The following is an 11909-nucleotide window of genomic DNA, read 5'->3' as shown; positions in this document are numbered from 1 at the left end:
ACACGGGAAACTGTTGAGGGTAAAAAAAAAACAGCAGCATTGCAGTTCTTCACACACTCAAACCAGTGCTCCTGGCACCTACTACCGCACCCCGTTCAAAGGCACTTAAATCTTTATTTCACAGAAAAGTTCAATCCAAACCCCGTTGAATTATGTAGGATATCACAGGACAAAGAACCAGACGAAAGGACCTTTTACATCACAATTCATGATTTGACTTATAAATGATATGTCAAGCATCTATAAAAGACTTCTGATGCTAGGAAATGTGGCGGAATGGTGGAAATGGCACAGTGAGGGACTGATTTAGATTTTATTTATTAGGATCCCCATTAGCCGACGCCAGTGGCGACAGCTAGTCTTCCTTGGGTCCAACATATAAAGAAAAAGACATTACAGACTAAATACATTCACGAAGGCATGGCTGGCTGTATCTAGTCTCTTCCTTCATAATTAGCAGTCAGGAGGCCAGTGTTCACGTGAGAATTTGGTTCTGGGTTCCGAGATTAGGCTGTATCTATTGGCGCGTTCAAGACAACTGGGAACTCAGCCAAAAATGACCTCAGACTGGGGAAAATTGTGACGTCAGTGTTCCTCAGGTCAGAGAAGTCGGAGCTCTAGAATGGACTTGGAATTCCGAGATGGACAACCGTTCAAAATCATTTTACTGTCAGATTGTTTTTTTTTTTTTTTTTCTGGCGCACAGTGTAAAAGAGTGTTTTGTCCATCTCTTACTGGACGAATTCAGGTAGGTGTCACGCCTTGGTCTTAGTATTTAGTGTTTTCTTTATTATTTGGTCAGGCCAGGGTGTGACATGGGTTTATGTTGTTGTATTTCGTATTGGGGTTTTTGTATTATTGGGATTGCGGCTGAGTAGGGGTGTTGTATGGGCTTGGCTGCCTGAGGCGGTTCTCAATCAGAGTCAGGTGATTCTCGTTGTCTCTGATTGGGAACCGTATTTAGGTAGCCTGGTTTCGCTTTGTATTTCATGGGTGATTGTTCCTGTCTCTGTGTAGTTTCACCAGATAGGCTGTAATAGGTTTCACGTTCCGTTTGTTGTTTTGTATTTTGTAATAGTTATTTCATGTGTCGCTTTTTCCAATAAAGTCATGAGTAACTACCACGCTGCATTTCGGTCCGACTCTCTTTCGACAAACGAAGAACGACGTTACAGTAGGTCCCTCCCTCTCTGTTAGTTTGTTTGTCCCTCCTAATCTCTGTTAGTTTGCTGGTCCCTCCCCCTTTGTTAGTTTGCATGTCCCTCCCTCTCTGTTAGTTTGCTGGTCGCTCCCTCTCTGTTAGTTTGCTGGTCCCTCCCTCTCTGTTAGTTTGCTGGTCCCTCCCTCTCTGTTAGTTTGCTGGTCCCTCCCTCTCTGTTAGTTTGCTGGTCCCTCCCTCTCTGTTAGTTTGCTGGTCCCTCCCTCTCTGTTAGTTTGCTGGTCCCTCCCTCTCTGTTAGTTTGCTGGTCCCTCCCTCTCTGTTAGTTTGCATGTCCCTCCCTCTCTGTTAGTTTGCTGGTCCCTCCCTCTCTGTTAGTTTCCTGGTCCCTCCTAATCTCTGTTAGTTTGCTGGTCCCTCCTAATCTCTGTTAGTTTGCTGGTCCCTCCCTCTCTGTTAGTTTGCTGGTCCCTCCCTCTCTGTTAGTTTGTTTGTCCCTCCTAATCTCTGTTAGTTTCCTGGTCCCTCCTAATCTCTGTTAGTTTGCTGGTCCCTCACCCTCTATTAGTTTGCATGTCCCTCCCTCTCTGTTAGTTTGCTGGTCCCTCCCTCTCTGTTAGTTTCCTGGTCCCTCCTAATCTCTGTTAGTTTGCTGGTCCCTCCCTCTCTGTTAGTTTGCTGGTCCCTCCCTCTCTGTTAGTTTGCTGGTCCCTCCCTCTCTGTTAGTTTGTTTGTCCCTCCTAATCTCTGTTAGTTTGCTGGTCCCTCCCCCTCTGTTAGTTTGCATGTCCCTCCCTCTCTTTTAGTTTGCTGGTCCCTCCCTCTCTGTTAGTTTGCTGGTCCCTCCCTCTCTGTTAGTTTGCTGGTCCCTCCCTCTCTGTTAGTTTGCTGGTCCCTCCCTCTCTGTTAGTTTGCTGGTCCCTCCCTCTCTGTTAGTTTGCTGGTCCCTCCCTCTCTGTTAGTTTGCTGGTCCCTCCCTCTCTGTTAGTTTGCTGGTCCCTCCCTCTCTGTTAGTTTGCTGGTCCTGTATTGAATTTTGTCTGCTGTTTGAAGAGAGTCAGACCGAAATGCAGCGTGTAGGTTACTCATGACTTTTAATGAAGATATATGCGGTACATGAAATAACTGAAAATACAAAAACAACAAACGAGTGAAACTAATACAGCCTATCTGGTGACTAACACTAAGACAGGTACAATCACCCACGAAATACAACTCGCACTCAGGCTGCCTAAATACGGTTCCCAATCCGGAGACAACGAGAATCAGCTGACTCCAATTAGGAATCGCCTCAGGCAGCCAAGCCTAACTAGACACACCCCTAATAATACACACTCCCAATTAATACAACCCCAATACGAAATACAACATATAAACCCATGTCACACCCTGGCCTACCCAAACATATAACAAAAACACAAGATACAATGACCAAGGCATGACAGGTCTCTCCCTTTCTGTTAGTTTGCTGGTCCCTCCCTCTCTGTTAGTTTGCTGGTCCCTCCCTTTCTGTTAGTTTGCTGGTCCCTCCCTCTCTGTTAGTTTGCTGGTCCCTCCCTCTCTGTTAGTTTGCTGGTCCCTCCCTCTCTGTTAGTTTGCTGGTCCCTCCCTCTCTGTTAGTTTGCTGGTCCCTCCCTCTCTGTTAGTTTGCTGGTCCCTCCCTCTCTGTTAGTTTGCTGGTCCCTCCCTCTCTGTTAGTTTGCTGGTCCCTCCCTCTCTGTTAGTTTGCTGGTCCCTCCCTCTCTGTTAGTTTGCTGGTCCCTCCCAAACTCTGTTAGTTTGCTTCCGTTTGGTTCCTAGTGAATCTTCCTTAATTGTCTGCCTTCTCGCTGCACATCCACCAGGATGACCCACCACATAGTCACACTCACTGTCTCTATCAGAGAAAGTCAAAAAGGCCAATTTGCATCAGATTAACTCGCCAATCATCAGCAGAAGCCATATTGTAAAATGTGCAGACATTGTCCTTGCTGATGGATTTAACTGTGTGTGTGTGTGTGTGTGTGTGTGTGTGTGTGTGTGTGTGTGTGTGTGTGTGTGTGTGTGTGTGTGTGTGTGTGTGTGTGTGTGTGTGTGTGTGTGTGTGTGTGTGTGTGTGTGTGTGTGTGTGTGTGTGTGTGTGTGTGTGTGTGTGTGTGTGTGTGTGTGTGTGATGCCTGATGACATGAAAAATAAGCATCTTTCATTGCTCACACGGTCAATGTTTATGAAAGCAGAGGTCTCTCTGGAGCTTGTTTGAATAGAGCTAAACTAAACCTTTTTTCTGGACAAACAAAAATAAATCATTGGATCTTGTCTGGAGCTAGACAACACTCCCTAACTATTCACTTTGCCTTGATTAGCCAATCAGGTGTGGGCTTGTTTAGGGCCCAGGAATGTCCTGTTGTGTGTGTGTGTGTGTGTGTGTGTGTGTGTGTGTGTGTGTGTGTGTGTGTGTGTGTGTGTGTGTGTGTGTGTGTGTGTGTGTGTGTGTGTGTGTGTGTGTGTGTGTGTGTGTGTGTGTGTGTGTGTGTGTGTGTGTGTGTGTGTGTGTGTGTGTGTGTGTGTGTGTGTGTGAGGTGGGTGTGTTTTGTCACCAAATGGGTATGATCAACTTAGAATGGACAGCAATGTTATAGTAGGAGCAACCACAGAGAGGGAGAGAGACAGAGAGACCAACTAAAAGGAAGTGATTCAAAAACCATCCATAACAAAGCCATCCCCTACAGAGAAATTAACCTGGAGAAGTCCCCTAAGAAAGCTGATCCTGGGGCTCTGTTCATAAACACAAACAGACCTCACAGAGCCCCAGGACAGCAACACAATTAGACCCAACCAAATCATGGGAAAACAAAAATATAATTACTTTGAATGCTATTTGGCCCAAACTTAAGGAAAGCTTTGACTATGTACAGACTCAGTGAGCATAGCCTTGCTATTTAGAAAGGCCGCCGTAGGCAGACATGGCTCTCAAGAGAAGACAGGCTATGTGCACACTGCCCACAAAATGAGGTGGAAACTGAGCTGCACTTCCTAACCTCCTGCCAAATGTATGACCATACTAGACACATATTTCCTTCAGATTACAAATATCCACAAAGAATTGGAAAACAAACCCAATTTTGACAAACTCCCATATCTACTGGGAGAAATCACAGCCACAAGAAAAGGGCAACCAGTGAAGAACAAACACCATTGTAAATACAACCCATATTTATGTGTATTTGTTTTCGCTTTCGAACTTAAACTATTTGCACATCATTACAACCCTGTATATAGACATAATATGACATTTGAAATGTCTTTATTTTTTTGGAACTTCTGTGAGTGTAATGTTTACTGTTCATTTTTTATTCATTATTTCACTTTTGTGTATTATCTATTTCACTGCCTTTGTCAATGTTAACATACGTAGCCCTTAAATTGAAATTGAATTGATTTCACTTCACTCTATGTACACAAGTCTTCCACTTAATTAAATACCTAATGAACAGTCAATGCACTACTGCTCTCTGTGATGGCGTTCTAGCTGTGTCTGAGTTTTCAGATTATGCATAATAGCCTTGCTGTTTTCTCATCATCCGAATCGCGTTATTTTACTATAGACTGGGTGCCAGTCTATTTTTGTTTCAGTCAACTTATTGAGGTCTAGGTTACTCTTTTCCAGGTCTCCCTTTTGACAAAACCAATACACAAAAAGGCTGTTGTTATAGTTATGTTATTATAGTCTCAATGTATTATGCCAATTCAATTGCATAGCATGAGTTTTGTTTGAATGAAATAATTCTTCAGGAAGCCTTTAAATGCCATCTAGTGCGTGCTGGGCTGTCTTTCGCACTTTGGATTGGTGCGCCTTCTAACTTGCGGTTCATTAAAAGTGTATCAAGAAACTGCGACAAAAAAAAAAAAAAATACAGCGCTCCCGCTTCGTCATCTTGACTCAAGCACCGTTTCAATGGTGATCCCGGAACGCAGCCGCTCCTGCGGAAGCGTAATGGAGGAAAGCGGAGCAGTTTCATAATAACCTTGGGTGGGAGGAGCTTTGTCATTCTGGAAGCTCTCTGAAAGAGGAGCGACCAATGACTGTATATGAAGGGAGCGACAGAGAGAGGAAAATTGGAGCAACGACAAAAGTGAAAGAGAGAGCGAGAGAGACAGGCTAGTGATCCCCTGTCCGAATCCCATTTCCAATATATAGTTTTACCTACCTGATCGAGTCGCGTGTGCACGGGCACCATGCGCGCTTTTCAAGGGCGATAAAACTATATATCATTTTCACCTCTTTTGGTATGTGAATAATGTACCGTATTCGGATGTTCTTTAGAATAAGAGTATTTACAGTAAATAGCTTGTTTTGTTTTTCAACTCAACAAGCTACACAGAGTTGTCAGCTGTAGTTTTTGCCGCGGGTTGTAAGGCTAAGTGCGTTCTGGACTGTTGAATACCGTGGATCAGCGGGCGGGCACGCAACTCGGGTTGTTTATAACGTTTGACATTCCCACCGTAGGCTCCGAGGAAAGTAGCCTAGGTAGGAAACGGGGAAACCCGGGCAAGGCGGGGCCGAACCGCAGACAGCCAAAGGGATTATTGAAGAACTCACGTTGCCTTGAAGCTTCGCCCTGTAGCCGATCCACTCGCAGAGTCGCATCGTTTTGGGGTAACAATAATTTTCCACCCATTGGAATTTGGGGAATCTTTATTCCCAACTACTTGGTGATTAGTCTACGCTTCAAGTAGCCTAGGCTACGGCGAACAAAACTAGTTTGTATTTACACCTATTTAACGTCGGTTGTGGTTATTTGCTTTGGAATATACGTTCCAGGACGGATTTGGGGGGAATTATTTCCCCAGACCCGTTGGACCATGGCGGACGACGATGTGCTGTTTGAAGATGTCTACGAGCTGTGTGAGGTCATTGGAAAGTACGTGTCACGTTGCCTTTTATTGCACGCTGCAGTTACTTTGTATCTCCTTTTTAGCTGTGTGTGTGTGTGTGTGTGTGTGTGTGTGTGTGTGTGTGTGTGTGTGTGTGTGTGTGTGTGTGTGTGTGTGTGTGTGTGTGTGTGTGTGTGTGTGTGTGTGTGTGTGTGTGTGTGTGTGTGTGTGTGTGTGTGTGTGTGTGTGTGTGTGTGTGTGTGTGTGTGTGTGTGTGTGTGTGTGTGCGTGTGACAACATGAAAGGCAGGTACTTCACAGTTCATCATGGTTTAGTGGAAAGTGGACACACACACACACACACACACACACTGCATTGGACATGACAGCTGAACTGTAGTGCATATTACCAAGTCTAAATGAAACCATTTAATTCATAGAATTCAATCTCCTGTGCAAGATACAAGTGTCCTCCTAGCATTCCTCTATTGGCATTATCAGCTGGGTAATGACCTGTAATTTCTTATAGGTATGAGACAATAGCATGTGTCATATACTGACATGTTGTCATTTGCAGTTGTGACTAGGCTACATGCAGTTATTGTGGTGATAAAATCTCTTCCTCATTTGCTCACTCTCAAGAAATCTAATTATCTCAGAGCCAGTGAAAATGCATGGTTACTTCTCTGTGGATGAATGTATCTTCCCTCTTAGTCTTGTGTTGTAGTTGCTTGCATTTTCCTGCAGTGACACCACCGTTATATTCTATTCTGTTGATTCTGTTGTATTGAGACTCCTTTCACAGATGCTTGTGGGTACCAGTCTCCCAGTGTAGGGAGGACGATGATGAATGACTAGTAGTTCAGCAGTCATGAAGTCCCAATACATTGGAACTCTGTCTGTCTGTCTGTCTGTCTGTCTGTCTGTCTGTCTGTCTGTCTGTCTGTCTGTCTGTCTGTCTGTCTGTCTGTCTGTCTGTCTGTCTGTCTGTCTGTCTGTCTGTCTGTCTGTCTGTCTGTCTGTCTGTCTGTCTGTCTGTCTGTCTGTCTGTCTGTCTGTCTGTCTGTCTGTCTGTCTGTCTGTCTGTCTGTCTGTCTGTCTGTCTGTCTGTCTGTCTGTCTGTCTGTCTGTCTGTCTGTCTGTCTGTCTGTCTGTCTGTCTGTCTGTCTGTCTGTCTGTCTGTCTGTCTGTCTGTCTGTCTGTCTGTCTGTCTGTCTGTCTGTCTGTCTGTCTGTCTGTCTGTCTGTCTGTCTGTCTGTCTGTCTGTCTGTCTGTCTGTCTGTCTGTCTGTCTGTCTGTCTGTCTGTCTGTCTGTCTGTCTGTCTGTCTGTCTGTCTGTCTGTCTGTCTGTCTGTCTGTCTGTCTGTCTGTCTGTCTGTCTGTCTGTCTGTCTGTCTGTCTGTCTGTCTGTCTGTCTGTCTAGTCAGTGAATGTGTCAGGTAGAGACATTGGCAGAATATTTGGCTGTCTGTCGCATAGCTTGTCTGTCTGTCTGTCTGTCTGTCTGTCTGTCTGTCTGTCTGTCTGTCAGTGAATGTCAGGTAGAGACATTGGCAGTCTGTCAGTGTCTGTCTGTCTGTCTGTCTGTCTGTCTGTCTGTCTGTCTGTCTGTCTGTCTGTCTGTCTGTCTGTCTGTCTGTCTGTCTGTCTGTCTGTCTGTCTGTCTGTCTGTCTGTCTGTCTGTCTGTCTGTCTGTCTGTCTGTCTGTCTGTCTGTCTTTCTTTCTTTCTTTCTTTTCAATCCTGGCCTTAGTGATCACTCCAAGTATTTTTATTATTTGCATAATAGTTGCACTGTAATTACGTCGTAATGGGAATTAGTTTTTTGTTGTAATTACACAAATGGGAAAGAGCCTGCCATTGCATTACTCCAAACAACAGTACATTATATCTAGTATCTTTGATAGTAGGTTTTCTGGTGGTTAACAAGTGCCTTTCCCACACGTTAATCATCATATTGACAGGATCAGGTTATGTTCCAAGTGTGTGTGTGTGTGTGTGTGTGTGTGTGTGTGTGTGTGTGTGTGTGTGTGTGTGTGTGTGTGTGTGTGTGTGTGTGTGTGTGCGTGTGCGTGTGCGTGTGTGTGTGTGTGAGACTATTGTGTGTACTGACGAGGCACTGGGCCTTCTGTAACAAGTTTAGGCAGGCCTGAAACCTGTGTGAGAAATTGAGAAAACACTGACAGGGTCTTGTTTAGGGCCCAGGAAGTACCTGATATTCAGTGTGTGTGTGTGTATGTGTGTTTGTAACCATGGTGTGTACTGACTGGGCCTACTGACAACCAGTACATCTGGAGGATGCACACACACACACAAACAAACACACAAGGCTGCTACTAAAGGCCAGACACAGTAGGATGAAGTTCACCAAACATACTGGTCAGTTTTGCTTAACTTTTTAAAACATTTATTTAACTAGGCAAGTCAGTTAAGAACAAATTCTTATTTACAATGACAGCCTTGGAACTGTGGGTTAACTGCCTTGTTCAGGGGCAGAATAATAGATGTTTACCTTGTCAGCTCGGGGATTCGATCTAGTAATCTTTCTTTTACTGGCCCACGCTCTAACCACTAGTTAGCCTAGTCAGGATTGGAGATCAGGATTGGGGATAGTTTATCATGCTATCACCCTAGTCCAGTCTCAGTACCAGCCCAGTACCACCCCAGTCAGTACAAGTCCATCCCCAATTAGTCCCACCAAAGTCCACGTCCCAATCCAGGCCCAATCCAGTCCCAACCCAGCCCCAATCCAGACCCAATCCGGTCCCAACCCAGCCCCAATCCAGGCCCAATCCAGTCCCAGCCCAGTACCAACCCCATCCCAGTACCAGCCCCAGTACCAACCCTTCCCAGCCTAGTCCCATTACCAGCCCATCACAACCCATATCAGCCCATCCCAGCCCATCCCAGCTCAGTCCCAGCCCATCCCAGTCCCAGCACAGTCCCAGCCCCAGTCCCATCCCAGTACCAGTACCACCCCAGTCCCAGTACAAACCCATTCCAGTCCCAGCCCATCCCAGTCCCAGACCATCCCAGCCCCAGTACCAGTGCAATCCCAGCTCAGTACCAGGCCTTCCCAGCCCAGTACCAGCCTAGCCCAGTACCAGCCCAGTCCCACCCTATCCCAGTACCAACCCAGTACCAGTCCAGACCCAATTAGTCCCAGCTCAGTCCCAGTCCATCCCCAGTCCCAATCCAGGCCCAATCCAGTCCCAGTCTAGTCCCAATCCAGTCCCAACCCAGTCTCAATCCAGTCCCAACCCAGTCTCAATCCAGTCCCAACCTAGTCCCAATCCAGTCCCAACCTAGCCCCAATCCAGGCTCAATCAAATCGCCGCCCAGTAAAAGCCCAGTCCCATTACCATCCCAGCCCATCCTAGTCTCAGTCCGATCCCAGTACCAGCCCATCCCAAACCCAGCCCAGTCTCAGCCCAGTACTAGCCCAGTCCCAGCACATCCCATCCCAGCACCAGCCCAGTACCAGCCCAGTCCCAGTACCAGCCGAGTACCAGCCCATTCCAGCCCAGACCCAGTTCCAGCCCAGTCCCAGTCTAGTACCATCCCAGTACCAGCCCATCCCAGCCCAGTACCAGCCCATCCCAGCTCATTCCCAGTCCCAATGCCAATACCTGCCCATCCCAGCCCCTTCCAGCACTAGCCCAGTGCATCCCAGCCCATCCCAGCCCAGACCCAGCCCAGCCAGACCCAGTTCCAGACCATTATTCCACCTCCACCAAGCTTTACACCACAAGCTTTACACCACTCCCGCCGACGCTTGGCATTCCGCATGGTGATCTTAGGCTTGTGGAAACCCATTTCGTGAAGCTCACGACAAACAGTTATCGTGCTGACATTGCTTCCAGAGACACTTTGGAACTCGGAAGTGAGTGTTGTCCCATTCTGTGAACATGTGCGGCCTACCACTTCGAGGCTGAGCCGTTGTTGCTCCTAGACGTTTCCACCTCACAATAACAGCACTTACAGTTGACCAGGGCAGCTCTAGCAGGGTAGAAATGTTAAGAACTGACTTGTTGGAAAGGTGGCATTCTATGACGGTGCCACGTTGAAAGTCACTGAGCTCTTCAGTAAGGCCATTCTACTGACAGTGTTTGTTTAGGGAGATTGCATGGCCGTGTGCTCGATTTTATACACATGTCAGCAATGGGTGTGGCTGAAATAGCCGAATCCACAAATTTGAAGGGGTGTCCACGTACATTTATATATATATATAGTGTATGTAGGGCCTATATAGGCATATATATAGATTGGCTTAGCACTGACTGTGTGGGGAATAGTAGGGTTTCTGAGGTGTGCTGTCCTAGGGTATGTGTGTGTGGATGAGATTTAGGTGTGTGTGTGTTTGAGCGGGATTTGGCCTAAGCTCTCATTTTTAGAACACTGACCTTGGACACAAATCCTGTCTGTCTGTCATGTGTGTGTGTGTCTGTGTGTGTGTCTGTGTGTGTGTGTGCACGCGCATGCGCGTGCGTGTGTCTCTGTGTGTGTGTGTGTGTGTGGCATGTTTCTGTTAGATCCATTCACTCTATCCACCCTGCGGCTATCCCAAGACCAAGTTTGCAGGGGAGTGAGGATGTGGGAGCAGCTACTCTTCCTGGGGTCCGTCAACATCAAGGCGGACCCCAGGTCCGTACAATATGTACAATCTGAAATATTACATGACACTTTACAGAAAACAATGCGTCTGGTTCTCCAAAGCTTTTTACTATGATTCTTTATGTCATTTATCTTTATTTCATAGTGTAGTTTCTTCTTTTTTTAATTCAGTTTAGTCACATGTCAATTTGCAGTATATTTGCGAATCGATTGTGCAGCCAGACTTATTTGCCTTTTTCCTTTTGTCTCAGCCCTTTCAACCATACCATTTTTAAATTCCTCATCAATCTACAGGAATTTAACAGTTTTTACAGTAATTTTCTTAATGGGTGCATGCTTATTAGCAACTTGAATAAGCTATTTCATAAATGCGCCAAGGGCAGCATCTGGTTGCTCCTCATTACACATCACAGACCAACAAATATTCTTTAGGTCAACAACATAGGAATCACTGCAAAAGTTCTTATATGACCTCTTATACACTATATTAGGCCCAGCCTTTGGAACTTTGGATAGATATGGCTACTATATTGTGATTACTACATCCGATGGATTTGGATACTGCTTTAAAGCACATTTCTGCAGCATTAGTAAAGATGTGATCAATACATGTTGATGATTTCTTACCTGTGCTGTTTGTAACTATGCTGGTAGGCTGACTGGTAACCTGAACCAGATTGCAGGCACTGGTTACAGTTTGAATATCTTCCTTGAGTGGGTAGCTTGATGAAAGCCAGTCAATATTTAAATCACCCAGAAAATATACCTCTCTGTTGATATCACATACATTATCAAGCATTTCACTCATGTTATCCAGATACTTACTGTTAGCACTCGGTGGTTTATATATAGCAGCTTCCCACCAGAATGGGCTTTAGGGGAGGCAGATGAACCTGCATCCATATTACTTCAACAGTATTTAACATGAGATCCTCTCTAAGCTTTACAGGATTGTGGTTCTGAATATAAATGGCAACACCTCCACCTTTGGCATTTCTGTCTTTTCTGTAGATGTTCTAACCGTGTATTGCTACCACTGTATCATCAACGGTATTATCTAAGTGCGTTTCAGAGATATATGAATGTATGACTGTCACTTGTTACTAGGAAATTATTGATTTCATTAACCTTGTTTCTTAAGCTACATATGTTAACATGGGCTATTTTAGCACTTTTTTTGCGATACTTGATTGTTTTCATTACTTTACTGGGAAGCTTAGCAGAAGTAGACATGCTCATGTTATTAATGTTAGTAAAAGGTGAGCTGCACACAATGGAATTCCT

The 11909-nt window shown here is 45.5% G+C and overlaps 1 protein-coding gene across 14 annotated transcripts in view; it reads left to right on the top strand.

The window, feature by feature from the left end:
* Positions 1 to 5221: 5221 nt before the first annotated feature.
* The window catches only part of LOC124044226 (peripheral plasma membrane protein CASK-like), a 253203-nt gene continuing 246515 nt past the window's right edge, over positions 5222 to 11909 (top strand). For 8 of the 14 annotated variants that reach the window (XM_046363817.1, XM_046363813.1, XM_046363809.1 and 5 more), the window contains exon 1: positions 5223 to 6060. In XM_046363817.1, coding sequence (XP_046219773.1) covers positions 6002 to 6060 — 59 coding nt within the window. In that variant the 5' untranslated portion in view covers positions 5223 to 6001. Of the gene's footprint in view, positions 6061 to 11909 lie in introns of all 14 variants that reach the window. The other 6 variants (XM_046363814.1, XM_046363810.1, XM_046363806.1 and 3 more) reach the window with 3 other exon arrangements.

Source organism: Oncorhynchus gorbuscha, linkage group LG09, assembly GCF_021184085.1.
Source record: "Oncorhynchus gorbuscha isolate QuinsamMale2020 ecotype Even-year linkage group LG09, OgorEven_v1.0, whole genome shotgun sequence".
In the NCBI taxonomy this organism is placed as follows: domain Eukaryota; kingdom Metazoa; phylum Chordata; class Actinopteri; order Salmoniformes; family Salmonidae; genus Oncorhynchus; species Oncorhynchus gorbuscha.
This window is presented reverse-complemented; position numbering and strand designations above follow the sequence as displayed.